This window comes from Setaria viridis, chromosome 5, assembly GCF_005286985.2.
Source record: "Setaria viridis chromosome 5, Setaria_viridis_v4.0, whole genome shotgun sequence".
NCBI classification, from domain to species: Eukaryota; Viridiplantae; Streptophyta; class Magnoliopsida; order Poales; family Poaceae; genus Setaria; species Setaria viridis.
Genome location: NC_048267.2, coordinates 8286032 through 8314005, shown reverse-complemented (window position 1 = coordinate 8314005; position 27974 = coordinate 8286032). Strand labels below are relative to the sequence as shown.

Sequence of the window (27974 nt, the reverse complement as noted above, 5' to 3'; positions counted from 1 at the left end):
AACGACAGAGACGAAGTGGGTTGGTCCGTACCAATCCGGAGGAATGCAACCAAATATTCCCTCCTGGTTTATCCCAAACCAAACGCGGGTCTATCTGAGTCCAACGCATCCAACCCACTCCATCTGGGACTGAGATGATACTGAAATTAAGTTAAATTAAATTTAGGAAGTTAAATTTGCAATTTCAGTCTAGAGACTGGAATGACATCCGGAGCTAAGTTTAAAGGTTTAAATCTGAAGTTGCAATGCAACTTCAGGGATCAGGGATGATACAACGAGACAGTTTTTGAGGACCGCTGGACTTTACTCATGCGTATATATTTAAAAAAAACCAGAATACACCATTACAGGTCCATACTTAGAACACAAGAGGACCGGAACGCCCGGTTCTTATGCACACACACATTGATGGAAGAGGTGCCAACCGTCAGCATTTTATCTCAACGATGTAAGTCCCTGTTCTTCTGTGCGAGCTGGGCAAGGTTGCCACCCAAAACGGCGCAGCGCATGCTCCCGCCACCATCAACTCGCTGAGTAAAACATTGTCCACGAAGATCTTCAGTCTCACAACAGGGCCAGCAAAAATCTGCTGCCGTCCGCAGATTTTGAAGACTGTCTGGGAGGGAACGAAGGTCACCATTCAGAATTAGAGCAGAGTTACCATCACAGACTTGGGCAGTGGCCAATGGCAGGAAGCCATGTTGCCTTCAGTCCTGTTCTGCCGGCCAACAGATAACGAAAAACATTTCAATTTGTCTGTTCAAGATGAAACCTCTGTGGGGGGGTTCACTGTTGTTTCGTTCCCTGGATGCATCCTTGGTGAGAGACTATGCAGATCCAGTGGGCCTCTAAGTTGAGACCTCAGAGCCTTCCCCTTACTCTGCAAAATATGCAAACACAACCGATCATGAAGATCATGTGTACGATGGAGCAAACCACAGGGATCAACACAATAATCTGGGTTGTCTGGAGCAACATAGTAACCAATGGAGCCATTATTCCAATCATGATATGTAAGTTCAGATTTTGCAGAGCATTGCTTGTATTTTGACTCATACATCTTACTGAATTCTATACAAAATCGTGTCATACAGACAACATGTAAAACTCTGGGTCTAATCTTTTTTATTTGACACGTTTTCTAAATGTCCTTTATACTTATATATATCTTGTGTAAACAAATAATATAAGAATATAAAGGAAAGAATGATAGAGCTGAAGCATGTTCATTCATCAGTTCAGTGACCACCTGCAGGCATCTTGCCCATTTTCAAGCCGACGTATTTACTGTTTTCGAAAATCACTTCATAATTGTTGCTACTCCATGTTCCACCAGTAGAGTTCAGGCAAACTTTAGATACGAATCTCTAATAGCACGCATCTTGATAGCTGCATCCCGCATCAGTATCCTCTCTCTAGGTTGTTTCTTCGAGCAGGATACTCCAAGATCAATGGCAGAAACCAAGCAATTCTGAATTCCACTTCTCGTAGTGTTGTTATGGGCATCGATGTGCATCCATATTGTCGGATCAACTATCTCCCATATTCTCTCTGGAAGAGCGTTCTCCGAAAACTTGTGCAAAACAAATGAACCACTGAACATGTCATCCACTGGACTCCTTCCAGTAAACATCTCGAGCAGCAATATGCCGAGGCTGAAAACATCACCTTGACTTGAGACAGAAGATCCTTCACCATACTCTACAAATGCACAACAAAAAAATCAGCATGCCATGTTTCTATAAGAATTAGGAATGTGAACAAATGGTCAAATACCAAAATCAACCATTTCAATTACCTGGGGCAACATAACCAATGGAGCCTTTCACTCCAAATGTGCTATTTGAATTACGCAGGGTTTTACTAACACTTTCTGGAAGGATTCTTGATATACCGAAGTCTCCAACTCGGGCACTCATGTCTAATGCAAGAAGGATGTTGCTTGGCTTGATATCACAATGAATTATAGGTGGTTGACAGTAATTATGGAGATAGTCCAAAGCATCCATGATATCAACGGCAATGTGTAGCCTTTGTTCTAGGCTAAGAGTATTTGTCCGAGTGTGCATGTCAGACTCTAGGTGAAGCCAACCATTTAGGCTACCATTTGGCATGAACTCAAAAACCAGTGCCTTGAACTCCATCCCTTGGTGATTGATGCTTGAGCAGCAGGTGATGATCTTTATTAGACCACGATGACGCACCCTTCTTAGTGCCTCACATTCAGCCACAAAACTTCTAGTAGACCTAGATTGTTGTATGTTAAACACCTTTACAGCTACAATAGTGTCTTGATCATGTAAAGTACATTTATAAACCGCACCGTAGCTTCCTTGTCCAAGCAAATTGGCCTCTGAAAATCCATTGGTCCCATTTGACAATGCATGATAAGAAATTTTCTCATATTGTTCCTCAGTTGTAGGTGTGTGCTGATTTTCATGCTTTTTTCTGAGCTTCTTGTGGATTAACCAAATCAAAGCAACTAAAACCAAGAACATAGATGCACTTATTGATGTTAGGGTAACCATAAGGGATTTTGACAGTTTCCTTTTAATCGTGTGAACAGGCACGGAGCAGGGAGCTAAATGAAGTTGAGGTATTCCACCACAAAGCTCATTGTTTCCATAAATTAACACGGAATTGCATTTGCAAAGACACCCCCTTTTGGTACATCACCATGCAGATCATTGAAGGATATATCCAATTTATTCAACGACGTCAAATTCTGTAAACACGAAGGTATCATACCTGACAAGTTGTTGTGATCAAGATATAACTGTTTCGGCACCAATACTACAAAGGGCATCAGGAATATTGCCAGACAGCTTATTCATTGTCAGGTCCAGTAGATAAAGACCTTTTACATTTTTCAGAGATTGGGGTATGCCTCCCTCAAATGAGTTCTGGTCCAGCATCAACCATTCCAATGATATACAATTTCCAATACTATCAGGCATGTTGCCAGACAACTGGTTACCTGATAGTAACAGTATGCTAAGGTATGCCAAGCCTCCAACTTCAGTAGGAAGTGACCCAGACAACGAATTGTATGCTAAGTCCAAGTAGTAGGAAAGTGCAGGAAGTTTCAATACCTCTCTGGGAATCGAACCATTGAGTCCGTTTTTTGAGAGGTCAAAGACATACAGATTCTTTAAGTTCCCCAAGCTTGCTGGAATTGGGCCCTCCAAATTTTCCTAGTGAGGAAGGTACGATGCTTGACAAGCCAGTGTTGTAGAGTCTTAACTCGCTTAAGTTTTCTAGCTTACCAATGCTATCTGGAATTTGTCCAGATACAAAGCAATTCCCTATGTCCAGTATTTCTAGACCAACCAAATTGCCGATGTTTGGTGGAATAACCCCAGAAATCCTACTTCCTCCCAAATAAAGAGATTGGAGACTTGCCGACAGGTTTGTGATTGAACCGGGCAGCTTTCCAGTAAAAGAGTTGTTACTAAGAACCAGATACTGAAGCTGGCTGCAGTTTCTCAGGAACGTGATGAACTCCCATCCCTGCCTGTCATCTGCTTCCAGCTTGTTGACGTCCAAGCACAGGTGAGTGAGGCTTTGCAACCTCCCCAAACCAGGAGGCACATATCCACTGAAGCTATTCACATCGAGGAGAAGCCATGTGAGAGTAGCAGAGAGGTTGGAGACTGAAGGCGGGATGGTCCCACTGAACCAGTTGTCAGAATAGTGAAGAATTTCGATGGCAAGGAATCTATCGCCGATATCAGCAGGGATGGTTCCTGACAGCATGTTCCAGCCTACCTGAAACGCCTTCAGCAAGGACAGATTGTACAGGGAGTTTGGAAGCACACCGGAAAACTCGTTGCAGAATAGCCCAAGGGACATCAGGCCCGCCATGCTTCCGAGCTCAGGTGGGATGGAACCCTCAAGCTTGTTTCTACTGAGATCAAGTAAGAGGAGAGATGACATGTTGGCTATTGATCCCGCTATAGTCCGCGTCAAGAAGCTGTTGTTTGGTAACGACAATTCCTTGAGGCTCGTGAGCTTGTGGCCAAGCTCGGCAGGGATACGCCCATGGAGATGGTTGCTGCGGATCCTCAAGTTGAGTAAGCTGGCACAGGAGCTCAGGTTGGCAGGCAGCTCTCCAGTGAGCGTGTTGTAGCTCAGGTCAAGCCGCTGCAGGCGAGCTAGGCGGCCGATGCTTGAAGGGATGCTCCCATGGAACCAGTTGGAGCTCAGGTTCAGGGCTCGGAGGAAGCTGAGGTTCCCGATGGCCGGAGAGAGGGTGCCGGCGAGGCCGTAGGAGGGCAGGGTCAGCGCCACCACTCGCCGGTGCTTTCGTCCACAGCTGACCCCTTCCAAGCCGCAGATGCCGCCGACACCGCTGCCGTTCCACGAAGGAAGCGGGTCGTCGTCTCCGCTGCCGATCGCAGCCGCCTTGAACGCCAGCAGCGCAGCCACGTCGTCATCGGCTTCTCCGACCGCCAGGGCCGATATGAAGGCGAAGGCCGATAGCAGCAGCAACAGCAGCAGCGTTGAGCGTATTGCCATGCTGGTTGCTTCAGTTTTCAGGGTGTCTTCAGTGTTCACAGTGTGTAGTGTCTCTGTGCATGCACATGCATACTGCCATTGTAGTTTGTTGCGCTGCATTCTTGAGCCGGGAATACGAATGCTGTAGTGGAGCTTGATGGCTGCCCAAGTGGAAAGCTCTGGGAATCGAGAATTTGGATACCTTTTGATCTGCACATGTAGCGTGCGAATAAGACATGCACGACTCACCAGTACTATTATTGCTTTGTGCACCACACTCATCCTTTTCTTTTTCTGTCCTTGTGACAAGGAACACCTGGATTCCATTGCAGGCACGGAATTTTCTTCCTACCAAATCGTTGGCCAAAGAAACCAAGCCCAGTTTGTGGTCTGCCAAAATTCAATTACAAATTCACTCCTAGTCCTAGACATGAAAGTGGCCGTGCTGGGAAAAAAAATGAAAGCAGGGGAACAAGAACAAAGTTCAAAAATACATCGAAGCGAAAAAAACTTAGTAACTATGGAAGCATGAATTATTCACAGTAGTCATGCGATTCAACAGAAATACTAGTTACGAAAAGTTCAGACGATATATAACACCAAGATGACAAGAGACATGCCCTACTTTTAAGCTCTCAATTCATATACACGCATTAAAGGTATGGAACGGGTCTACACGGTCAATTCCGACGTTGAGAGAAGGATGCCATCAGAATCAGCATAGAGCCACTCACCGTCGCATATTCTGGTTCCTGCAAAAGTAACAGGGACATGCTTCTCGCCCACACCTTTCTTGTTCGACTTCATTGGGTGCGAGTTTAGAGCCCGGACACCAACGTCGCAGCCATTGATCTCATCGACATCCCTGATGCAGCCATTGATCACAATGCCAGCCCACCCATTGTTCTGTGCTAGCTGGGCGAGGTTGCCGCCCAAAACAGCACACCGCATGCTCCCACCAGCATCGACCACCAGGACCCTTTCGTGACCTTTCTCCTCGAGGAACTCACGCAGCAGAACATTGTCCTCGAAGATCTTCAGTGTTACAACAGGGCCAGCAAAAATCTGCCGCCTTCCGTAGATACGGAAGATTGGTTGGAGGGCACGAAGATCGCCATTCAGAATTAAACCAGCATTAGCATCACATGCTTCGGCGGTGGCCAATGGCAAGGAAGCCATGTTCTGCCTGCCATTAGAAGATGGAAAAATATTGAAATTTCATTTAACAAGCATCAGGGATTTCCTCCATGATTGGAAGTTTCAAAAATGCTATGTAGCACAAGAAGAAAATCATTTTTTATTATTACTCCAACAAATATTCTCGATTTAAAGAAATATAAGGTTGGGTCTTCCATGAAAAAATGTAATCAATAGCCAAAATAGCCTCAGCTGTGAAACACAAACATATTGGTCTCTTTAGCTGAAGAAAAACAACTGACAAAAAGTTCCAGCAAGTTGTGTATGAAATTTTGCTACAATGTTATATGGAACATAGGCATCAATTTACCACCACTTAGGCTCTGTATCTTCACCTAGCTCAGATTTGCATGAAGAGTTGGATTGATGTACCTTCAGCTCCAAAACCCCAAATGAGACATTCACCTCAGCCCAAAAGCCTAAAGCTTATAGAACTTCAGTAGACTAGTAGATTCCTAGCAGGATGCAGCAATGTGAACTAGCGATATGAGTACATTAAAAACACCACATATTGCAGTGAGAACTGGAGGAAAAAAAATCGCAATACTGCAGCCTTCAAGCAATGAACTACTAAGTCCAACAAAAGGAAATGGTTTTAGCTGGAAGCAGATATTGTGTAGACTGAGATGTGTGCATTTTTAATCATCCTCTAACTGGAAAAATAAAGCATATAATAGGTTGCTGGACCATCAACGGACATTCTATCAAGTGGATCGAGCAGGACTAACATTAAATATTGTCCTCCAGCTACATGGTGTTATTTTGTTAGATAGCTTCATGGCAAATATAAAAGCCTGGACAGAAAAAAAAGTTGGACACGAAAATGATACAGTAGCAATTCAATCTGCTTGAAGAACTGGCATCTATTACTAGATGAAAGGATAGTAATTCTGTCAGTAGCTTTTCTTTCCAACATAGAAACAGCTTGGGTGCAAAGGGTGTGCAAGAGGAAGAACATGCACAATCAATCAAGAAAATGGCAAGAATGAAAACAAACAGAATCCATAACCTGTTAATACTGTGAAACTATGCAACATTTTTTTAGGGAAACCAGTACATGCTTTCAGAAAATAATGGCACTAGCATACTCATATCTGCCCACTTTATGATTCTGCATTAAGGAAAAGAACTGGAATTTTTTTTTCTCATCCATATGGTCATATAGCTTAATGTGACTAACAAAATGGTTAGCAAGAAAATATTTTTCCTAAGAAATTGTAGACCGCTCCAGAAAATGTAGAATGTAATTTAAGAATCAAACATATGTAATCTGGGTATATGACTGCCATACAATCAAGAAGAAAAACCTACAGGTCAGCAAGTCAATTGATTAGGAGTATGAAAAGCTTGGGGTCAGTGGTGAAATCTTGCTAATGAGTTGAAGCAATCAAACCATACATCTCAGTCGTCAGAGCAATGTACAAAATAATTGAAGGGGGACAGAAGAGTAGGTATCAGATTACCTGTAATTAGCCTCAAGACCCCAGATTACAACCAAATTCGCAGAAAGGTTGCCCAATCCACAATCGATCTGTAGCCGGCGATGGTTTGGGGGGCAGATTCTGCATCAATTTGAAAAGATGATATGCAAAAGTAGTGAAAATGGATTAACAACAAAATAGCCGTCCAAGCAGGGGATCGATTGTGAATTTGGGGCTGTGATGGGGGAAGAGGATTGGGGCAAAGTCAAGTCTTGAGGAGGGCACAATCTGGGCCTCCACAAGCAAGTTGTTGGATGAAGCGGCCGGCCGGGCACAACCGCCGCCGAAGCTTGAGCTTGTTAGCTAGGCCACGAAGTCGCTCGGTGGAGCGGGCGTGCACGCCTCTGCGGGGGCCGTCGGCGGAAGCAAGTGGCGGCCGGCATGGATTGGGGAGATGCAGAATAGGAAGATTTGAGGAAGATCAATGGGGAGAGCAGGCGTCATGGGCAAACCTCTGCGACGCCTCGATCGACCGCTCGCTCGGCTGGCGTCGTCGGCGCTAGCTGCTGGACTATGAGCGGTGGCGGTGACACTGGGGCTGGTGGGCGGTGGCCGCTGTTTTTCTTTCCCAGTTTGCGCCGGGCGGATTTTCAGAAAATTGCAAAACGCAAAAAGGCATATAAGTACATCTTTGAACTTTATCAGGAATCCTTATAATTTCTATTTTCAGCCGGGCAACTAAAGCTTTTTCTGGTGTGCATATTCTTTTTTTCCAAAATATATACTGGGAGCAATGCATTTTTATCAGTCAGGTTAGCACAAGGTTGGTTAACAAGCAGCTCGGTTTCCTGCGTACCTGAACTACAATTCATGAAGACAAAAGCTTTTTTTTTCCCCTTAGATTTGTTTGCTGTGCATACCGCACACGGACAGCGCCACGTCAATGTTGGTCTCAAAGAAATTCGAGCTTAGCCGGTGGAATGGGAAAAAACTTGTAACTTTGAAAAACAATCAATCCCACCTTACAACGGGGTGGGGCTACCCGTGAGCTATTTTATATTCTGAAAATATCCTTTATCACCTACTACATTTATAGGATATGCCGATCATAAAGGTCATTGGAGTAACGTGTACAAATTGAATTCTCCTATGCAGTCACTCATTGGAGTAACGTGTACAAATTGAATTCTCCTATGCAGTCACGCTTCTCACTCCTTCATGTAGTCACGCTTGTCACGCCTTCATGTAGTCACGCTTGTCACGCCTTCATGTAGTCACGTTTCTCACGCCATCATCTTCTTTTAACCTCGAGACTTTTTCTCTGCATCAGATCGAGTTTTAAGCTTCGAACCGCCACCCTCGAGCTGGGCGAAGCCCTTACCCTCGTGCCTTATTCCTTGGCCCATGAGAGGTGCTTAACCTTGTGGCGCCTGGTTCAATTCCGATCCGAGTAAAAAGTAGAGTTGAAAGCTCGGTGCTCAAGACTAGCTTCGAACACTTGAGGGTAAGTTAGATTGTAGCTCAATAGCTGTCAGCTTAATATCTGTCAGCTTCGAAGTATCAAAATAGCAAAGAGTGTGCGAGGTTAGGTGAGTCCATTTTGTTAGTCCAGAGTTAACAAGGTTAAGGAGTTTCGAATTTTGACTAAGAAGTTGCGAGGTTAAGCTATTCTTGCCTACTAATGGCACTCAAAGTTGTGTAGTTTTTGGGCGATCCCCAATAGTGGCCCCTCGTGGGCGAGGGTTGACTTCGACAGGCCGAACCCGTGACAAAGGATCGCTCTACCAAAAAACGTCACCCTCGAGCGTCGGAGAAGAGATGAGCCGACGGTTACTTTTTGCACCTTACGCGTCGACTTTTGATTGGCTGATGCTTTGGCTTCCGTTCGAGGTTAGAGATGCTCGTTCGCACCCGTAACGTGCCTATAAAAGGCAGGGGTGCGAGTCTCCTTGGACTACCCTCGCATCTTCCTGTTACTTTGCGCACTGTCCGCTTTAAGATTCGTGCTTCTTCTGCTGTTCTCCTTGATCTTCAAAGCTTCAAAGGTATTGATGTTATCTATATTTTTCATTCTTGCTTAACTTTTGTTTTATTATGTTGTTTTGATTTTCTGCTCATATGTTTTTCAGCTGGCTCGGATTATGCAAAAAGCGAGGTTGATGTCTTTCGAAGAATAAGCGGAATAAACGAGGTTACATGACGACGCTGCTGAGGGACAAGGGTTTGGCGAGGTTGGTGAAGTTTTGGTTTCTTCCAATATTGAGAGTGGGGAGGATCTTTCAAATGTAGAGGCTGACCCATCAGAATTAATGGCTAGCAAGGACGATTACCCTCCTACTCTACGCTTCGGGCGATCATTGGCTTCACAGAACACTATTGATTTCTATGTGAGCAAAGGATACTTTCTCGAGGGTGTTGCTAGGTCTCCTGGTGATAAGGTTGTGCCGAAACCACAAATTGGCGAGGCTGTGGTATTTAGGGACTTCTTTACCGCTGGCATGCGATTTCCCGGCGAGAAAACATTACCTGTGATCTTGGAAAGATATAATGCCAAGCTTCACCAGCTTACCCCTAACTCTTTCATGGCACTTTCCAAGTTTTACTAGGTGCAACGTCATGGCACTTTCCAAGTTTTACTAGGTGCAATGTACTTTTGGAGGTGTGATCGATGTTGATGGATTTGTGAGGTTGTTTGAGCTTCATGCACAGAAGAAAAGGGTTGAGTTTGATGATGAGGACGGTGTTTTTGAAATGCAATTTGGTTGTTGCACGTTCACGATGCGAAGGAAGAATGAAAGTAGAAAGATTTCCAGAGTCGAGCTTTCTTCAGCACAAAAGAATAGGTGGGACGATGAGTGGCTTAGCTATTGGTTTTATATTAAGATGGATATGTCTGAGACTTCCGGCTATGGTCAGCCATTTTATCCATTTTTTACCTCGTTGTTGCCTTTGGATGTTACAACTGCTCCTCCATTCATAAGGTCAAAAGATATCCGAGAATGCAAAGATGCTTTTGTCCTTGCCTCCTCGTCAATTGCTGGGCGAGATTTAGTTGAGGAATTTTTGGTGGTAGACATTTGGTCCCTTTCTAGCAGATAGGCACCAAAGGAAATCGTCATGAAGCCTGTACTGTGGTACCCTAGGCTACTCCCTTATCCCATATTTGGATTGAGTTTGCCGGAGGGGGTTAACGCCGACGTTTTTGTCAACGAGGTTGAAAGGCGGGCCATGGATATTATTGGACCCTATCATGAGAGTGAATACTTGTCTGCTTGTAAGTTTATTACAGATGGTCTCCGAGTAAACCGTGTTCTATTGGAGATGGGTATTGAGGTCGAGCCTCACGCCAAGCCTCGTAAGCCCTCCAAGCAGATGTGCGAGGCTGTCATGACTGGTGTTGGGATACGAGGTAGGCTACACTAGCGTAAATCAAAAATTTCTACCGCGTAAACCAGGAAAACTGTCATATAAGGATCACGGGATTACCACTCGACGCACTGATGCGGAAGATGTAGATTTGCGTCGATGCAGCGAAGTCGATCCGCGTAGTCGAACGTAGTCGATCACGTCGACATCCCAGCAGCTCATCCATGTGCAGCAAGATCGTCCTCGTGCCGCGGCTCGTCGTCGGCTCGTCGTGGCTCGTCGGCGGCTCGTCCAAGTGCTGCAGGCGCAACACCTCCAAGGTATCCACACGTGCAGGGAGGAAGCATTGCAAGCCGGACTGCTAGGTCCGCGAGATGCAACAGGGCGAGGGTGTGGGAAGCGCGGCAGATGTGTTTCACCAAAAGGTGTGAACCCTAGGGCGCCCCCACCCCTCTATTTATAGAGGTTCCTAACGGGCCTCTGGGTCCGAGGCCCATTAGTACTTCCAAACCTAATCCAACTCGGATCACATCCGAATTGGGCTTTCAGCCCCTTAAGTGTGTGACCCTATGGGTTCGGATACGTATAGACATGGCCCGAGTACTCCTACTTAGCCCAATAGTCGGTAGCGGCCTCTAGCAAGACGTGCCAACTCCTATACGCACACGAAGATCATATCAGACGAACCATCACAACATTATGTACATGCTATTCCCTTTGCCTCATGATATTTGGTCTAGCTCCAAGCCGACCGCTCTTTCTCGATCCTGTGATTCAGAATCCCTTTGTAGGTTAACTCTTAACCGTACGTAGCATGACCATGCATTTTCGAATCCGATCACTCAAGGGGCCCAGAGATATCACTCTCAATCAGAGAGGAGCAAATCCCATCTTGATTGACCATGTCTCATAGCATGCTTCTTGACAAACCTGAAAGCTACCTTTTTAACTACCCTGTCATGGTGTAGTGTTTGATAGCCCCTAAGTAAGTCGATCCATATCTTGAGTACATGCGACAATCTCAGGTCTAAGGACAAAGCGTACATGTCGTGTAAAGAGAGAACTACTTCTCGTGTTGGGTCAGTCCTAGCACATGTCTCCACATGTGCCCACATTATTAGTTTAACATCTTCATGTCCATGACTTCTGAAACATAGTCATCAACTAATACATGTGCTAGTCTAATATTCATGTGTATCCTCACATGAACTCCGACTAGGGACAACTTTAGAATAACCATACAAGTAAAGAGTTTCACATACAATTCACATAATTGCAAATCAATTCACGTAGCCTTTAATGGATATTCAATGAACACAATATACAAATCATGGATACAAATGGAATATCATCATCTCTATGATTGCCTCTAGGGCATACCTCCAACAATTGGCTCACTTGAAATTGGTGGGAATGGTTGCAAATGGAATAAGAAGAAATCTGAGGACTTGGCCTCTAAGCCTGGGAACGAGGTTAGCAAGAAGTCCAAGACCTTCAGCCTCGAGGCTCTTAAAAAGAAGGGCTTGCTCGGCCAAGGCTCTTCTAATGATCAACAGCTACGCATCTTTGGCAAGAAACCCAAGGTTGTTAAGAGCTCTATGCCCGCAACGCTGAAAGGATCTTGATGTCGGCCTAGAGGGGGGGGGGTGAATAGGCGTCACCTGAAAATCGTCGCCACTTAAAACAAGTTTATCAGCGACTTTCGAATTTTTCCGAAAATACTTCTGGAGATTCCGCAAATTATGGAATCTCCGAAGATAGGAAACACACACCTTAAGCAGCGGAATAAAATCTGTCTACTTGGAAATCGGAATTTTCGGTTTCAAAACCGGAGCCTTCGATTTTAACTCGGGTAGACAGAACCCCTTAAACCTTATGCAATGCAAGTGAGGTAAAGATCAAACTAGATTAGAGAGTATGCTCAGATGGTGTATCTTAGCAAGATCACTAAGCTCCTGTACTTCACAAACACTAACACCCAAGTAGATCAACTAATGTTACGAGATCAATAATGAAGTGGAAGTGCAAGGCAAATGTAAGCAAACCAGTGAGGAAACATAATGATTTGTTTCACCGAAGTTTAGATTCACCTCCGGGCAAATCCTACATCTCTGTTGGGTGCTTCCAAAGAAGCCGGATTGCACTCAACCCTTTACCCACTTCACTAGTTAGCTTCTTCCCTTTCGGAGGCGAATCTTGACCTGCACAAGCTGTCTCGTGGCTTACCACACCTTAGGAGCTTTTGGGCGACGCGTAGCCGTCTAGGAGAAACACCTCCAAGAGTAACAAATGCTTCACTTGAAACTTGACAAGGCACACCAGTGCTCAAGCGTATGAGTACTCTTCTAGTGCTCTCAAATAACTCTTCTCTACTACCCAACACACAGGATCTTAGCAAAGATCACACTAACTCACAAAGAGGGGTTGGGGAAATCTATTTGGCTTTTGCTCAGCTTAGAACAGGCAAGAAGCACACTAGCAACTGAGGGGGTCATGGGGTATAAATATTCTACTCCCCAAAAACTAACCGTTAGAGGTGTCAGACCAAAACCGGACCTTCCGGTTTCCCAAAATCGGAACCTCCGGTTTTTCAAACCAACTAGCCGTTAGGAGTTGAGTTCCAGAATTTTTCAGAACTTTTTTCAGAAACTCTAGAACTTCCGGAAACTTCTCTAGAAACTTTCGGAACTTTCTGACCATTAGTGTGTACGTGCGGCTTTTGTGTCTCTCTTCCCTCACATAGGATACTTAAGCACTGAGACTATGTCAAATGACCATGTGATAAATCCCTATTGATAGTACGGCATATCTATACTCAAGATCAAAATATAAACATCATGTTCATCTTCTTGTGCTTCATTACCATGAACCGTACCATACTTGATAAGCATATCCACTTGAGAGCTGCATCGATCTTTAGCTCTTTGGTTTGGGCACTTCAACTTTGAGCTAGTGACTTGGATCAATATTCAACCACATATGAATGAAACCCAATATCACAAGTCACTTCTTCATACGACTCAATAAACATTTGATGCATCCCATTACTATACTTGGTAAGGCTTGACTTCATACCTCAAAATCCTTTAAGCACTAGCCACTGCACCCTAGCAAAGCTCATAGCCCAAGTCATTACTTGACCAAATCTTGCTTAGTATCTCGTAGCTAATCACTTTGCTTGATTTCTTCATCCCATCGCTGCCACATTTGAGTCTAGCAATGTTTTGACATTATGAATGAAACACTCTTGAGATCATATCTTCTTTTGACTTCTATATCCCATTTATTTATGACAAGCTTCTCATTTTATTTAGAGACCAACCAATATCCCAATGCCATCATGCCTCTATATTTTCTTCAATTTGCTTGTCATATATCGCATATAACTATCATGGGATTCACATAATATTCCTTTTTATGACATTCATCTTCAACTCAAGCAATCTTGCAATGTGAGGCTACCTACCAATAATCTCTCTTTTACATCATTGCTTGCTTGGATGAACAATGCCATATGCCATACTTATTCTTTTCATTGTATGAGCTATTTAATACAATCTTTCCCACAAAGATTATTTATCAATAGAATTACACCTGCTCATAGACTTAACAAGTTCATTAGACCTTTAATCACGTTGTCATTCAACACACCAAAATCAACTAGGGACCTACATGCTCTTTCGATCTCCCTCTTTTTGGTGATTGATGACAACCTTGATTAAAGCTTACAAAAGATATATTATTAAAGCTTTTGAGTACTAAGATTTAGATAGTGCTCCCCCTCAACATGTCCATAGAATTATTTTTCATAAATTTAAGCCTAAAATGCCAATTTGCACATTTTCAAGACAAGCATGGAACTCCCCCTAAATCTCAGCATCCGTGGGGTGCAAAACAAGTGTGTGAACAATTAACATGTCATGCATGCAGCATATAATCAGAAATCAAATAAAATGAGAGAAAGTGGTGCTGTCTGCTAGGCCAAGACCGGAACTTCTGATTCTGAAAAACCGGAACTACCGTTTTCTACGTGACAGCACTTACCAAAGACATTCATCAATCAATAAAATCACACTACCATGCAAATGAGTTTAACAAAGCTTAAACAGGTTCAACACACATAGTAGCACACATCGCATAAATTCTCAAGTCCATAAGAGCTAGGATAGAATGTATTACAAGGGCCTGTTGCATCCAACAGCCAAAAATTGGAACATCCGGTTTTGGAAACCGGAACCTCTGGTTTTGCTAGACAGCTACTGATAGAAACTTGAACCCGAAGCTTTAATCGTAACTTCTTCTCCCCCTTTGTCATCTATCACCACAAAAGTTCTTGGGGGCTTTTCTCAGGTTCTAGTCTTCAGCTGGAGCATTATGGGGTTCCTTATCACCATCATTTCCACTCTGGCCGCTAAAAGGAGGAGGAGGAGGATGCTGTGGAAATCCAAATATCATGGAAGTAAGCTGCTGTGCTACATCTCTTGGGATGTTAGGATCAATAGTGGAGGGCTGAGGAGTCCCTGTACCAAGAAAAGGATCACCGGAGGACGAACCACCACCACTTGGCATAGTTCCAAAAGTGAGATTATGGTAACCAAAAGTCCTTCCCCAATAATCAGTGGATTGAGCATTCTCCCACTGTTGTTCAATTGTTTTCGGCTCACTTTCTTGACCATCCGAGCCAATGGGAGAGGGAGGGTTGTTTGGCCTGTTGAGCTCTTGCATTTGCTTGCGCCAAATGGTGTCCTTCTTTCTCTTTTGCCTCTCTTTGTGCAACTTGATGTTCATAGAATTGCACTTGCCCGTGAAGAAATTGAACATCTTGCAAAGAGGGGAGGGAGGCTTATACCTTTCTTGAGAGCCATTAGCACCACCTTGTGTAGATGTAGTCCTTGCTGCCCTAGATGGTGCAGCAGCCCTAGAAGGAGCATCGGAAGGGGCAGCAACACTAGAAGGTTCCTCCAGCTCAATAGATGGGCTAGAAACACCTCTGGGAGGGTTGAAAAACTGTTCAAGTGTTGGCCCAACAATGTCATGCTTCAAATGATAAGGCTTGTGAGGATGATCATATTTAAATCGAAGCCATGTCACATGCTCAATCACATGCATAAGATAGGGAGCATATCCACAACACTTTGGTGGAGAGCTAGCAATATCTTTTATCTCCTCCCAAATGTAATCCACCACAATAAAATCACTTGCACTAGGTGACATGGCCTCAAGCAAATTTTGACCATAAAAGGTTATCTTGCTAGCATCACCTTCTCTTGGTGCGAGTGTCTTTCTAAACAACCGGTTTAGACAGCCATAGAATGGGATCATGTTGTGTGTCTCTCCATAGTTGACCAGTTGAGATGTGAGATACACTCTGAACATTTCTCCTTTTGAGAGTTTTTTACTAATGTGAATCCTCACAAGGTCAAGATCATCCGTGAGAAAGCCAGGGAGTGTAGCAAAATCCCTTATGGATATTTCATACCAATTTCCTTCCGTCATCCAATACACCCACCTCACATTGTTCTTCTCAGTAAAGTAGCAAGTGGCATAGAATTGAGCAATGATTTCACTATTTCAACTATGCTCAAAGCCCATGATGTGATAAATAGTTTTGTCCTTGCAAGCTTGTATTACTTCATCTACCATGGGGTCTCCCAAATTTGCCAAGTGAGACCAATCATTGAATTGAGAGCAAGCAATGGGAATACCTTTAGCAAGAATAGTACTCTCATAGAAATTTTGGTGAAAATTCGTGTAGAATCTATAATCCACATTTGCCTTTCCAATTTTCTAGGGATTCTTTGCTCTTTCTTTCCAGCAAATTTTAGTCATTCCTGCAGTCTTGTAGTTTACTTTTACTCTGTAAATAGCTGCTTGAGTTTCTCTCATCCTTGCTTCTCTAAGGACATCTGATTGAGAAGGTTGAAAACAAGATGTAGGCACATCAAAATCATCACCTTCTTCTTCATTGTTACTACTGCCTGTACCTTGACTATCCTCATGGCTGCTGGTCCTTATGGCTTTGCCTTTCCTCTTCAAACTCTCACGAGGTGGCTCCACATATGTGTCATCCTCAGTCTCCTCATCATCACTAGATGTGTCACTGTCATCATTGCTGGGATTTTCAATGTGAATGGTCCCTCTGGATAGTTCCCATGTGACGGTGGTCCTATGAGATCTCCTAGGCTGCACTGATGGATCATTTGCTTTCTCTTTGCCCCTTCTCCAAAAAATAATATCCTTGCTCCCCCTTGGAGGATCTGTGCCAAACAAGTGCAACAACTCAGAAAGGATCCTCTGACAGATAAAACAAACTATCCTTCAGCTGAGAACATTATACGGGTAGAGAGGAAGGGTGAACTGGGGTGTCCCTGCATTATGACTGCATTCACCTCATATAGGATGCTTTCTCATTCCGGGACTGGTAGCTGGGGGTCAGAGGGGAGCCGGGGCACTGCTGCGGCCATTAATGGCGGCGGCACCATTGGCGGACAGAGGAGGTGACCGACGGGGAGTGGCAGGCTCTGGGCGGAGCGAGCGTGCGCGTGGGGCTAGCTTTGCCGGGACGTCGGATTGGCGAGGCGGGCGCTCAAGGCGTCGTGGGCGGGGTGGTGGTTGGCAGAGGCGGCGATCTTGAGCAGGCGTCCGTGGGTGCACGCGTGGGTAGAGCAGTGGCAGGAGGCGGGGCGTGCCCTCGGGCGAGGCGAGGCTGACGGGAGATGGGAGGACCATGACGCTTACTGGCGGCGGGGCGCGCGAGGCGTCATCTTGCCGGGGCCGGAGACTGGGCAAGACAGCTTCGCTGGTGAAGCCATGCCACGCGGCGGCGACGCTCTGGAGTATGCGGCGCACGTGCTCTGGCGCGCTCTGGCCGAGAGATTTGCAGGATTGCATCGCCGGGCCGATCTTCAAGCGCGATTAACTCCCCATTTTTGAACTGCGCAGCATTTACTCCCTTTGCAAAAGTTGTAGTCCTCAGATCTAAGTTCAACTTTTGTAATTAAACTGAGTTCAAATTCGCATCAGATTTGAAGATACAAAGCTTCAAAGTTTGGAGGAACGCCGGATTTTCAGACTTAGGCAAAAACGGCAGTTTGGCAGATTTCTAGGTTTTTGGCTGACTTGAGCCCCAATTTGAAAAGTTTCTGATGTGAATTTGACCAGAGTCCAATTGAGGAAGTTGTTGTATAAACTTAGCTCTCAAACTCATAGAAAGGGTTTTGCTGGCATTCTGTTCAAGTTTTGTGAGATAAGTTTAAGCCGATATGCATGGTTGAACTGATTCCAGACTTCGCCTAGATTGCTGATTGGGACTGGGATGACCAAAATAGTTGACCTTGACCTAGGTTTTGGAAGCCTTATGTGCAGATTTCGACCATACTCCTTTAGTCAAAGTTGTTAAGGGCTTGAATCTCTAAAACTTTTGTATAGAGTTGAGGTTGAGTTTATTTTAGAAAATTTTAGATAACGAGCTCCAAAGTTGGACTTTATCTGTTTTTCTTAAATTGATACAATTTTGAACTTCGAGTTTTTGAAGGTCTTCTGCTCGGATAAGCAAAATACCAAAAATAAAAGTTGTTAGGAAAGTTGAGTTCTACAACTCTTAGTTGGACAGATTTTTAAGTTCTTCAGCAAAAAATTGAGTTATGGTCTAAAATGTTGTTTATCTTGTGAGGGTAAAAGTGTCATTTTTACTTGTCTTCACAACTGCCAATTGTTCTTCTTTATGCTCTAATGACTTTACTTAATATTGAGCATGGTTTAATTAGGCTAGGTTGTTAGAGCCTACCCCCCTTAAAAGGAATCTCGTCCTGAGATTCGAGTGAAAATATGAACTAGTGTGGCTTTCGTGCCTTACTTCCCTGGTCAAAAAGAAAACCGCGGAAGTGATTATTAAGGTATTCCTTTATTTCCCATGTCACTTCATCTTTCGTGTGGTTACTCCACTGAATTTTATACATCCTCAACTTGTCTTCGGGTGTATCTCTCCTTAGATCGAGGACCTTTACAGAATACTCCGCATAGGATAAATTGGGCTCGATTTCGAGATGCTCTTGCTCCAAAATTTCTATCGGGGTTTGAACACACTTCTTAAGTTGAGAGATATGGAAGATGTCATGAATGGTAAAAGCTTCTCGGGAAGTTTGAACTGGTATGCGACGGGTCCGCATATCTTCACAATTTCATAGGGGCCAATGTAATGGGGAGCCAATTTTCCTTTGACCCCAAACCGTTGTACACCTTTCGTCGGGGAGACTCGGAGGTATACATGATCACCAATATCAAACCGTAAGGGTCTTCTCCTTTTGTCGGAGTAACTTTTCTATCGTGACTGAGCGGCCTTGAGATGTGTTCAGATTATCTTTACTTGTTCTTCAGCTTCAATCACTAGATCAGGTCCGTAGGTCCGTCTTTCTCCTGCTTGTGAACAACTCAAAGGTGTTCGACACCTTCGGCCATACAAGGCTTCAAATGGTGCCATTTTCAAGCTAGACTGGTAGCTATTGTTGTAAGAGAATTCTGCTAAAGGCAAGCACTTGTCCCAATTTTTGTCAAAATGTATGACACAAGAACGTAGCATATCTTCTAGAATTTGGTTCACCCTTTCCGTTTGACCATCAATCTGAGGGTGGTAAGTGGAGCTACGAATTAGTTTGGTGCCAAGTGATGACTGTAATTGTTCCCAGAAGCGTGCCACAAATTGAGCACCTCGATCAGAGATGATCGTCTTTGGGATACCATGCAGGGAAACAATACGGTCAAGATACAACTCCGCATATTTCCGAGTTGCGTAGGTGGTGTGAATGGGAAGGAAATGCGCTGTCTTAGTGAGGCGGTCCACTATAACCCAAATAGAGTCATGGCGCTGAGAGGTAATGGGTAATCCCACATTGAAATCCATGGTGATATCCTCCCATTTCCAAGATGGAATAGGTAGCGGTTGCAAGGTGCCAGCTACCTTCAAGTGGTTTGCCTTGACACGTTGACACGTGTCGCACTCCAAGACATAGCGCGCAATTTCTGGTTTCATGCCACTCCACCAAAAATTTTGCCAGAGGTCATGATACATCTTATTACTACCGGGATGAATTGAGAACTTGGAGAGATGTGCTTTATCCATAATTTGCCTCCTAAGGTCGGGGTTAGATGGAACCAAGAGTCGACCTTCATAATGTACTATTCCCTTCCGATCCTTTTAGAAATGCTTATACCCCTCATCTCTCAGTGCAATCTTCTTCTTAATGAGCTTTACTTCCTTATCTTCTAATTGTGCCGGTCCAATTTGGTCCTCTAAGGTAGATTCAATGGAAATATGACCTAATGTGCTATTGGGAATAATTTTCAAACTGAGCTTTCTCATCTCATGACATAAGGTTTCTGCAAATTTTGTTGCCGACAAACAATTACGATGGGCCTTGCGACTGAGAGCATCCGCAACTACATTTGCTTTGCCGGGGTGATAATGCACTTCTAAATCATAATCTTTGATTAATTCCAACCATCTTCTTTGCCACATATTAAGATCTGCTTGAAGAAAGATGTATTTAAGGCTTTTGTGATCAGTGTAGATATTGCAGTGAGTGCCCATAAGATAGTGTCTCCACATCTTTAGAGTGTGGATTACGGCTGCCAATTCAAGATCATGTGTAGAGTAGTTCAGCTCATGTGGCCGTAACGCTCGTGAGGCATAGGCAATGACTCGGTTGTCTTGCATAAGAACACATCCGAGTCCAGTGCCAGAGGTGTGACAATAAACGTCGAACGGCTTAGTAGTGTTAGGTTGAGCTAGGATCGGGGTGGAAGTCAAAAGTCTTCTCAAGGTGTGGAAAGCTTCTTCACATTTGTCACTCCATTTGAATTTGACTCCTTTCTTCAACAACTCAGTCATAGGCTTAGCTATCTTTGAGAAATCTAGGATGAATTGCCGATAGTAGCCTGCTAGACCGAGAAAGCTTCGGATATGATGAACCAAGGTGGGTGGCTTCCAATCCATGACCTCTTGCACTTTGCTTCCAATCCATGACCTCATCACTCTTCGAGTATACCAGGATATCGTCAATGAATACCACGATGAATTTGTCCAATTCGGGCATGAACACCGAATTCATGAGATACATGAAATAAGCAGGTGCATTAGTGAGCCCAAAAGACATAACTACTACTCATATAGTCCATACCGTGTAGAGAAAGCCATTTTGGGAATATCACACGATTGGATCTTGATTTGATGATAACCGAAGCAAAGGTTTATCTTAAAGAATACTCTGGCTCCAGCTAATTGATCAAACAACACATCAATGCGGTGAAGAGGGTACTTATTTTTGATAGTGAAGCGTCCCCACATAAGTAGAGACTAAATGTGATCCAATTTATCAGTCCCAGGAGGCTGATAACACATTTATTCAACAGATAGTTCAGAAACCGTACAGCTCCCGAAGGAGCGGGCGGGCAAGCCACACCCAAAGCAAGACTAAAGCGATAACAACACAAATCCAAGTTGCAGTCCAGTCGGACTTCGGGCTGCAATCGGAGCTAAGCGTCAGCGGAAGCATCCTGCAAAAGGGCCAACACCGCAGGCAGCGTTGGGTGCAGACACAACCTCCTACTCGAAGTCCTCGGCGACGAAGTCCGGATCCTCCTCTGAAGTAACAACACAAGGGTGAGTACAAAAGTACTTAGCAAGTCCAACCCCATCCACGGAGGGGGATACAACAAGAATATGCATATGAATAACCAAGGAATGAGCTATGGTTTATTTGCAGTAAAGCAGAATTTTTTAGACACATGCAGGGTTCCATTTCAAAGAAGTCTTATGAAAAACATTTTAGTAATCAACATATCAAGTGGGGTTGATCCTACACAAAGGATCCGAGTTTTATCGCTACCGGACTCCCCGTCCGCCGTAGCGCACGGCACACCTGCCGGACACTTCCAAAATTCCACACACCCACACACGCAGTAAAATACCAGTCATCCCCAAAAGCTAGTTGTGTGACCGAGCTGTAACTCGTCCAATGCCGTGGACACGGCTACCCGGATAGGTTTTAACTCTGCAGAGGTTGTACACTTTTCCCACAAGTAGGGTACCGTATCGCGATCACCTTAGTGTCGGTACGGATCCTAACAAAGCCATTACCCACCTTAGCCAACACTGACTAGTCAACACGGAAACGCTCAAGGGGTTAGCAACCCATCCACGGGGCCGAAACCGGGACCTAAGTCACCAAGAGCTTAGTCCTTTTCCATGGCCTCCCGTTGCTCACCAGCACACCTGAAGCCTAGCAGTTTAGCTAGTGGGGTTTATGCTAAGCCGTTGCCCATACAACGGTCGAGTGGTTGTACGATGATGGAATTAGGCAGGATGACACATCAACTCGGTCCTTAGCCATGACAAGATGGATATCTCCCCCTCTGCTCAACCACTGAGGTACGAGCCCAACAACCCGGCGTTCCACACAAGAAACACCCATCCATCTCATCCACCACCTCACTTTACACCCGAAAACCCAACTCCTCAGTTAAACATACTCACACATTTATTTTCCGAGTAAACAGGTGTAGTCATGTTTGAATTTGGATAATGAGTTCCTAAGCATTCTAGCAGTATTTATCATCTAAACAGAGCAACTCATATTTAGAGATAAATATGGGACAGTAAGGAATGATCATAACAATCAAGGGGTGGCTATCCAACCATGTCTTGCGATAAAATAACATGCATTTTATAAAACAGGCCAATAGGTTGTGTCTGAAAAACTGGGTATTGAATATGCATCAAAGGGTGAGATTGGACTTGCCATTCTCAAAGCCTTCCGGGAGCTCCTGCTCGCGGTACTGGTCCTCGGGCTCGGGCTCGCGGTCGAACTCCTCCTCGCGCTCCTCCTCGGGTACACCGCGATCTACGGCACACACAAACGAGCACACAATAAATAAAAAGGAAAAAGATTTTACCCGTTGAGCTCCGAACAGGAAATATGAACGGAAAATAGGTAGGCAGGGTATTTTCATGAAATTTTGATATGCCTCGGCGGAAATATATGAGAGGAGGCTATGGTCGAATTTGGGATGGATTGGAGGAAATTTGGCGCATGAAATGACGGGTTAAAGGAGTATTAGGGGCTTTAAAACGGGGTTTAGGACTGAACCGCGAGAGCAGGGGCCTATCTGTAATTATTTTTGGAATGGTGGGAGGACTTGTTCGCGAATCAGGGAAATTGGTGGGTTGGATCGCGAGGAGAGGGATTTACCCCTTCTTCTTCCTGGAGACAACAGAAAGTGGAGGAGAGATGGCCGTCGGCGTTCTGGTGGTGGGAGTGGAGGAAGGCAAGGTGCTCGTGGTGAGGGTGTGGAGGTGCAAGGCTCGGCTCCCCCCCTTTTATAGGCGGCGCACGGGCGGGCGAGGGCTGAGGCAATGATGGCGGCCGGACTTTTGGCCGGTGGCGTGCCAGAGTGGTGGAGCTCGTGGATGGCGTGGCGGCGTGGTCGACGAGGCCACGAAGCGGGGACCGGCGACCGGCGACACGACGCGACTCACCGAGCGAAGCGCTAAACGCCAAGGCGCAAGCGGGCGTGGCACGGGCGACGTGACGCGGCGCGGGCGCAGTGGTTGCGCGGCGGCGGCGCAGCGCGGCGCGCGCGGGCGCAGGCGCGCTCGGGGCGGCGCGGCGCAGGCAGCGCGGGCGCGCGCGGCCCGACGCGGCGCGTGGCCCGGCGCGCGTGCGCGGCCCAGTGCCTCGGCGCGCGTGCTGCGTGGGTGGTGCCAGGCGCGCAGGTGGGGGGTTGCCAGGGAAGTAAAAGGGGAGAGAGAAGAAAGAGGAAGGGAGAGGAGGAAGAAAGAGAAGGAAAAAGGAGAAGGGAAAGAAAGAGGAAGAAAAAGAAAGAAGGAAGAGAAAGAGAGGAAAGGGAAAAAGGGAGGGGAAAAAGATGGCGGAAATTGCGGGATTCGACTGCGCGCGGTGTTGGACTTGACGGGCACGCGGCGAAAATTACGGGGAGCGGAAAAAGGAGAGTTGACGAGCCGGGGCCAGGACGACGCGTCCGACGGAAGGGAAAGGATTTGACGGAGCTCGGCGGTCGGAAAAATTTTGGAAAGTATTTTTAACGGGTGATTTAACTGGGTGTATTTTACGGGCGTTACAAACCTACCCCACTTAAATTGAATCTCGTCCTCGAGATTCGGCTGATTCCTGAACAGATGGGGAAATTCCTTCTTTAACGCATCCTCGCGTTCCCAAGTGGCTTCTTCCTCACCATGCCTACTCCATTGAACTCTGCAAATCCGCACTGCTGAATTCCTTGTCCTTCTAGTGACTGTGTCCAGAATCTTGACGGGTACCTCCTGATATCGCAGATCTTTCTGCAAGTCTATGGTTTCCACCGGTACTTGCTCTTCTGGTACTCTCAGGCATTTTCTTAGCTGGGACACATGAAATACCGGGTGGATATCCGACATTTCTTTGGGCAACTGAATACGGTAGGCTACCGCTCCAACTCTCTTTAGCACCTTGTATGGTCCGATATACCGAGGGGCCAGTTTCCCTTGCACTTGGAACCTTCGGGTACCTCGAATCGGAGAGACCTTAAGGTACACGAAGTCCCCCTCACTGAAAATCAACTCTCGTCTCCTTTTATCTGAGTAGCTCTTCTATCTAGACTGTGCTGCTTTCAACTTCTCTCGTATTTCAGCTACTCGCTCTTCTGCTTCCTTGATAAAGGCAGGTCCTACCAGGGTGCGCTCTCCCACTTCTGACCACATCAATGGGGTCCTGCACTTTCTTCCATAGAGAGCCTCAAACGGTGACATGCCTAAGCTGGCTTGGTAACTGTTGTTGTATGAGAACTCCGCATATGGTAGACTCTGTTCCCAATCCTGGCCATAAGTAAGGACACATGCCCTCAACATGTCTTCCATGATCTGATTTACTCTCTCTGTTTGGCCATCGGTCTGGGGGTGATAAGCTGAACTAAAGTTCAGTTTGGTGCCCATAGCCTTATGAAGACTCTTCCAGAATCTAGAGGTAAATTGGGTCCCTCTATCCGAAACAATTCTGCTAGGTACACCATGCAACTTCACTATGTTATCCACATAGAGCCGAGCTAGCTTCTCTCCTCCATAGGTGGTCCATACGGGTAAGTAGTGGGCAACTTTAGTGAGTCGATCCACTATCACCCATATGGAGTCATTTCCTTTTTGGGTCTTGGGCAATCCCACTACAAAATCCATGCCAATCTCGTCCCATTTCCACACTGGAATGGGTAGTGGTTGCAGTAACCCGGCTGGCTTCTGATGTTCGGCCTTAACTCTTTGGCAAACATCGCAGTGAGCGACGAACTGGGCTATGTCCGCTTTCATCTCGTTCCACCAGTACTTCTGCTTTAAGTCCATGTACATCTTGGTGGATCCCGGGTGGATGGAATATGCTGAGTTATGGGCCTCATCCATGATGGTTTGCCGGAATTCACCTTCCTTGGGTACACAAATCCTATTCTTGTACCACAAGGTTCCCTTTTCATCCACTCTGAAGTCTGGGGCTTTATTTTCCCCGGTTTGCCTGCGAATCCTCACCAGGTCCGGGTCCGAGCCTTGGGCCTCTCGGATTCTTTCTTCCAGGGTGGGCTGAACACTTAGCTTGCGGCTGGTATTCTGAGGAATGATATGCACATTTAATCGGGCCATTTCCTCTTGTAAGTGGGGATCCCTAGGTCCGATCTGCCCATAGGATTTCCTGCTTAAGGCATCCGCTACCACATTGGCCTTACCGGGGTGGTAGTGAATTTCCAGATTATAATCCTTGACCAACTCTAACCATCTTCTTTGCCTTAAATTCAGATCTGGTTGGGTGAAGATATATTTTAGGCTCTTGTGGTCAGTGTAAATCTCACACTTGTTTCCGATCAAGTAGTGTCTCCAAATCTTGAGGGCATGCACTACGGCTGCAAATTCCAAGTCATGGGTGGGGTAATTTTATTCATGGGGCTTAAGTTGACGGGAGGCATATGCTACTACCTTTCCATCCTGCATCAGGACACACCCTAACCCTTGGCGAGAAGCATCACAATAAATGACGAAGTCCCGCTGGATATCCGGTAGGGTTAACACGGGGGCGGTCGTTAATTTTCCTTTCAGTTCCTGAAAACTCCTCTCACATGCCTCAGTCCAATTGAATTTCTTGTCCTTTCTGAGTAGCTCTGTCATAGGTCGGGCTATCTTAGAGAATCCTTCAATGAACCTCCGATAATACCCAGCTAAACCCAGAAAACTCCTGATTTCACTAACATTGGTGGGCTGCTGCCAGTTGGAGACGGCTTCCACCTTCTCGGGGTCAACTGCTACTCCTTCTGCGGTCAAAATGTGACCAAGAAATACCACCTTCTCTAGCCAAAATTCACACTTACTGAATTTAGCATAGAGTCGGTGGGCTCTCAATTTCTCCAGTACTACTCGCAGATGTTGCTCATGCTCTTGGACACTCTTGGAGTAAATAAGTATGTCGTCGATAAAGACCACGACAAACTTGTCTAACTCCTCCATAAACACCTTATTCATGAGATTCATGAAATAAGCAGGGGCATTGGTCAGTCCAAAGGACATCACTGTGAATTCAAACTGGCCATATCGGGTAACAAAAGCTGTCTTCGGGATATCACTTTCCTTAATCTTGAGCTGGTGGTACCCTGATCTCAAATCTATTTTGGAGAAGTACTTGGCTCCTTTTAACTGGTCAAATAGGTCATCTATTCTGGGAAGGGGGTATTTATTCTTGATGGTGACCTCATTTAGTGCGCGATAATCCACGCACATCCTCATGCTTCCATCTTTCTTTTTGACAAAGAACACTGGGGCTCCCCACGGGGATGAGCTAGGTCTGATAAAGCCACTCTGCTGCAGTTCACCTAACTGTTTCTTCAGCTCTGCTAACTCAGAGGCTGCCATTCTATAGGGCCTCTTGGCTATAGGGGAGGTTCCAGGGACAAGGTCGATCACAAACTCTATATCCCTATCCGGGGGCATTCCAGGTAGTTCCTCAGGAAAAACATCCGGGTATTCACTCACTACCGGGACTCCTTCTATGACCTTGGCTTCCATGCTAAAAACCATTGGGTCGGGCCCACTTCCCCGGGTGTGGCAGGTCACTTGCACGCCATCCTGGTTAATTAGGCGCACTACCTTATCAGCACATCCTATGTGTCCATCATGTAGGCTCAACCAATCCATTCCAAGGATCACATCTATTCCTTTAGACTTAAGTACTACTAGATCCGCTAGGAATTCTACCCCACTTAAATTGATCCTTACCCGGGAACAGCATAGTCGACACTGGATGTCGGCTCCAGGCGTTCGGGTTATTAGGGGTACCTTTAGTAGTACTGTAGGTATGTGGTACTTATCCACAAAGCTTGATGATATAAATGAATGTGATGCTCCAGAATCGAAGAGTACTGTTGCCAAAACTGAGCTGACTAGAAACTCACCGAGTACAACGCCCTGAGCTTCCTGAGCCTCTTGCGCGCTGATGTGGTTGACGCGGGCTCGTCCAAATGACTGCTGGGGCTGCCTCATCTGCTGGCTGTTGTTGTTGTTGTTGCCGGGGTTGTTGCTACGGACGGGAACACTGTTGGCTCCTGACACTGCTGCCCTTGGCCCAGTCATTGCGTTGGAGAAGGCTGATGCAGCTGGCTTGTTGGCGTAGGGTAGTTGGCAATGAAGTGCCCTGGCTCACGGCAGTTGAAGCATGCCCTGCCGTTGTTGGTGACCTGACTGGCGCTGTTCTGTGGGGCCTTGACAGGGTTCTGGCTCCTGAATGGGGCATTGGTCTGATGGGAACCGGAGGCTTGAGACTGGGTCCGGTACTGCATGGGAGCTTGGGACCTGGGCATGGGGTAACCAAAGCTTCTTGGTTTCTGGAACCTGTCCTGCTGGTGGGCCTTGCTGTCTAGGAACCGGCGCTTGTTGTCCCTCCTTTCATCTGCCTTGGCTCTCTCAGTCAGAATGGCCATGTTCATCAGGGTGTTGAAGTCAGGGTAAATCTGAGGAGTAAGCAGGGTCCTCAGTTCTGCGTTCAAGCCCTTCTTGAACATGTCTTGCTTCTTCTGATCCTTGTCTACTTCTTCTGGAGCATAGCGAGCCAGCTCCATGAACTGATAGGTGTACTCCTCCACGGACTTGTTGCCCTGGCGCAGTTCACGGAATTCATCCGCCTTGCGCTTCATGGTAGCTGCAGGAATGTGATAGCGGCGGAACTCTGTCACAAACTCATCCCAGGTGATAGTGGAGGCATCCTGGGCGGCCGTGCAGTAGTTCTCCCACCAAGCTAAAGCAGTCCCAGTGAGCTGGTGTGCCGCCAGGAGAACCTTGTCCCTGCTCTCACAGCCGAATGGCTCTAGCTTCCTCTGAATGACCCGCAGCCAGTCATCTGCGTCCAGGGGGTTGATGGACCCGCCAAAAGTGGGTGGCTTGGTGCGGAGGAAGTCTGTCAGTTTCTCATTCATACCTTG

At 45.9% G+C, this 27974-nt stretch overlaps 1 protein-coding gene and 1 pseudogene across 7 annotated transcripts; both read right to left on the bottom strand.

Moving 5' to 3' along the window:
- Nucleotides 1-215: 215 nt before the first annotated feature.
- Nucleotides 216-4840, bottom strand: LOC117857659 (uncharacterized; annotated as a pseudogene).
- Nucleotides 4841-4988: 148 nt separating this feature from the next.
- Nucleotides 4989-7787, bottom strand: LOC117857660 (putative 4-hydroxy-4-methyl-2-oxoglutarate aldolase 2). 7 transcript variants are annotated; one of them, XM_034740454.2, is made up of 4 exons: nt 7628-7787; nt 7158-7256; nt 6005-6149; nt 4989-5683 (listed from the first exon to the last, which is right to left on the bottom strand). In XM_034740454.2, the coding sequence occupies exon 4, from the start codon at nt 5674-5676 to the stop codon at nt 5170-5172; it is 507 nt and encodes a 168-aa protein (XP_034596345.1). In that variant the 5' UTR covers nt 5677-5683; nt 6005-6149; nt 7158-7256; nt 7628-7787; the 3' UTR covers nt 4989-5169. The 7 variants fall into 7 exon arrangements, with proteins under 7 accessions (XP_034596345.1, XP_034596346.1, XP_034596344.1 ...); XM_034740455.2 differs by having other exon boundaries at nt 6030-6149; XM_034740453.2 differs by having other exon boundaries at nt 6067-6149.
- Nucleotides 7788-27974: the final 20187 nt, after the last annotated feature.

What these genes read in the sequence shown, in the direction of transcription:
- LOC117857660 (XM_034740454.2), bottom strand. Translation starts at nt 5,676, where the DNA reads ATGGCTTCCTTGCCATTGGCCACCGCCGAAGCATGTGATGCTAATGCT.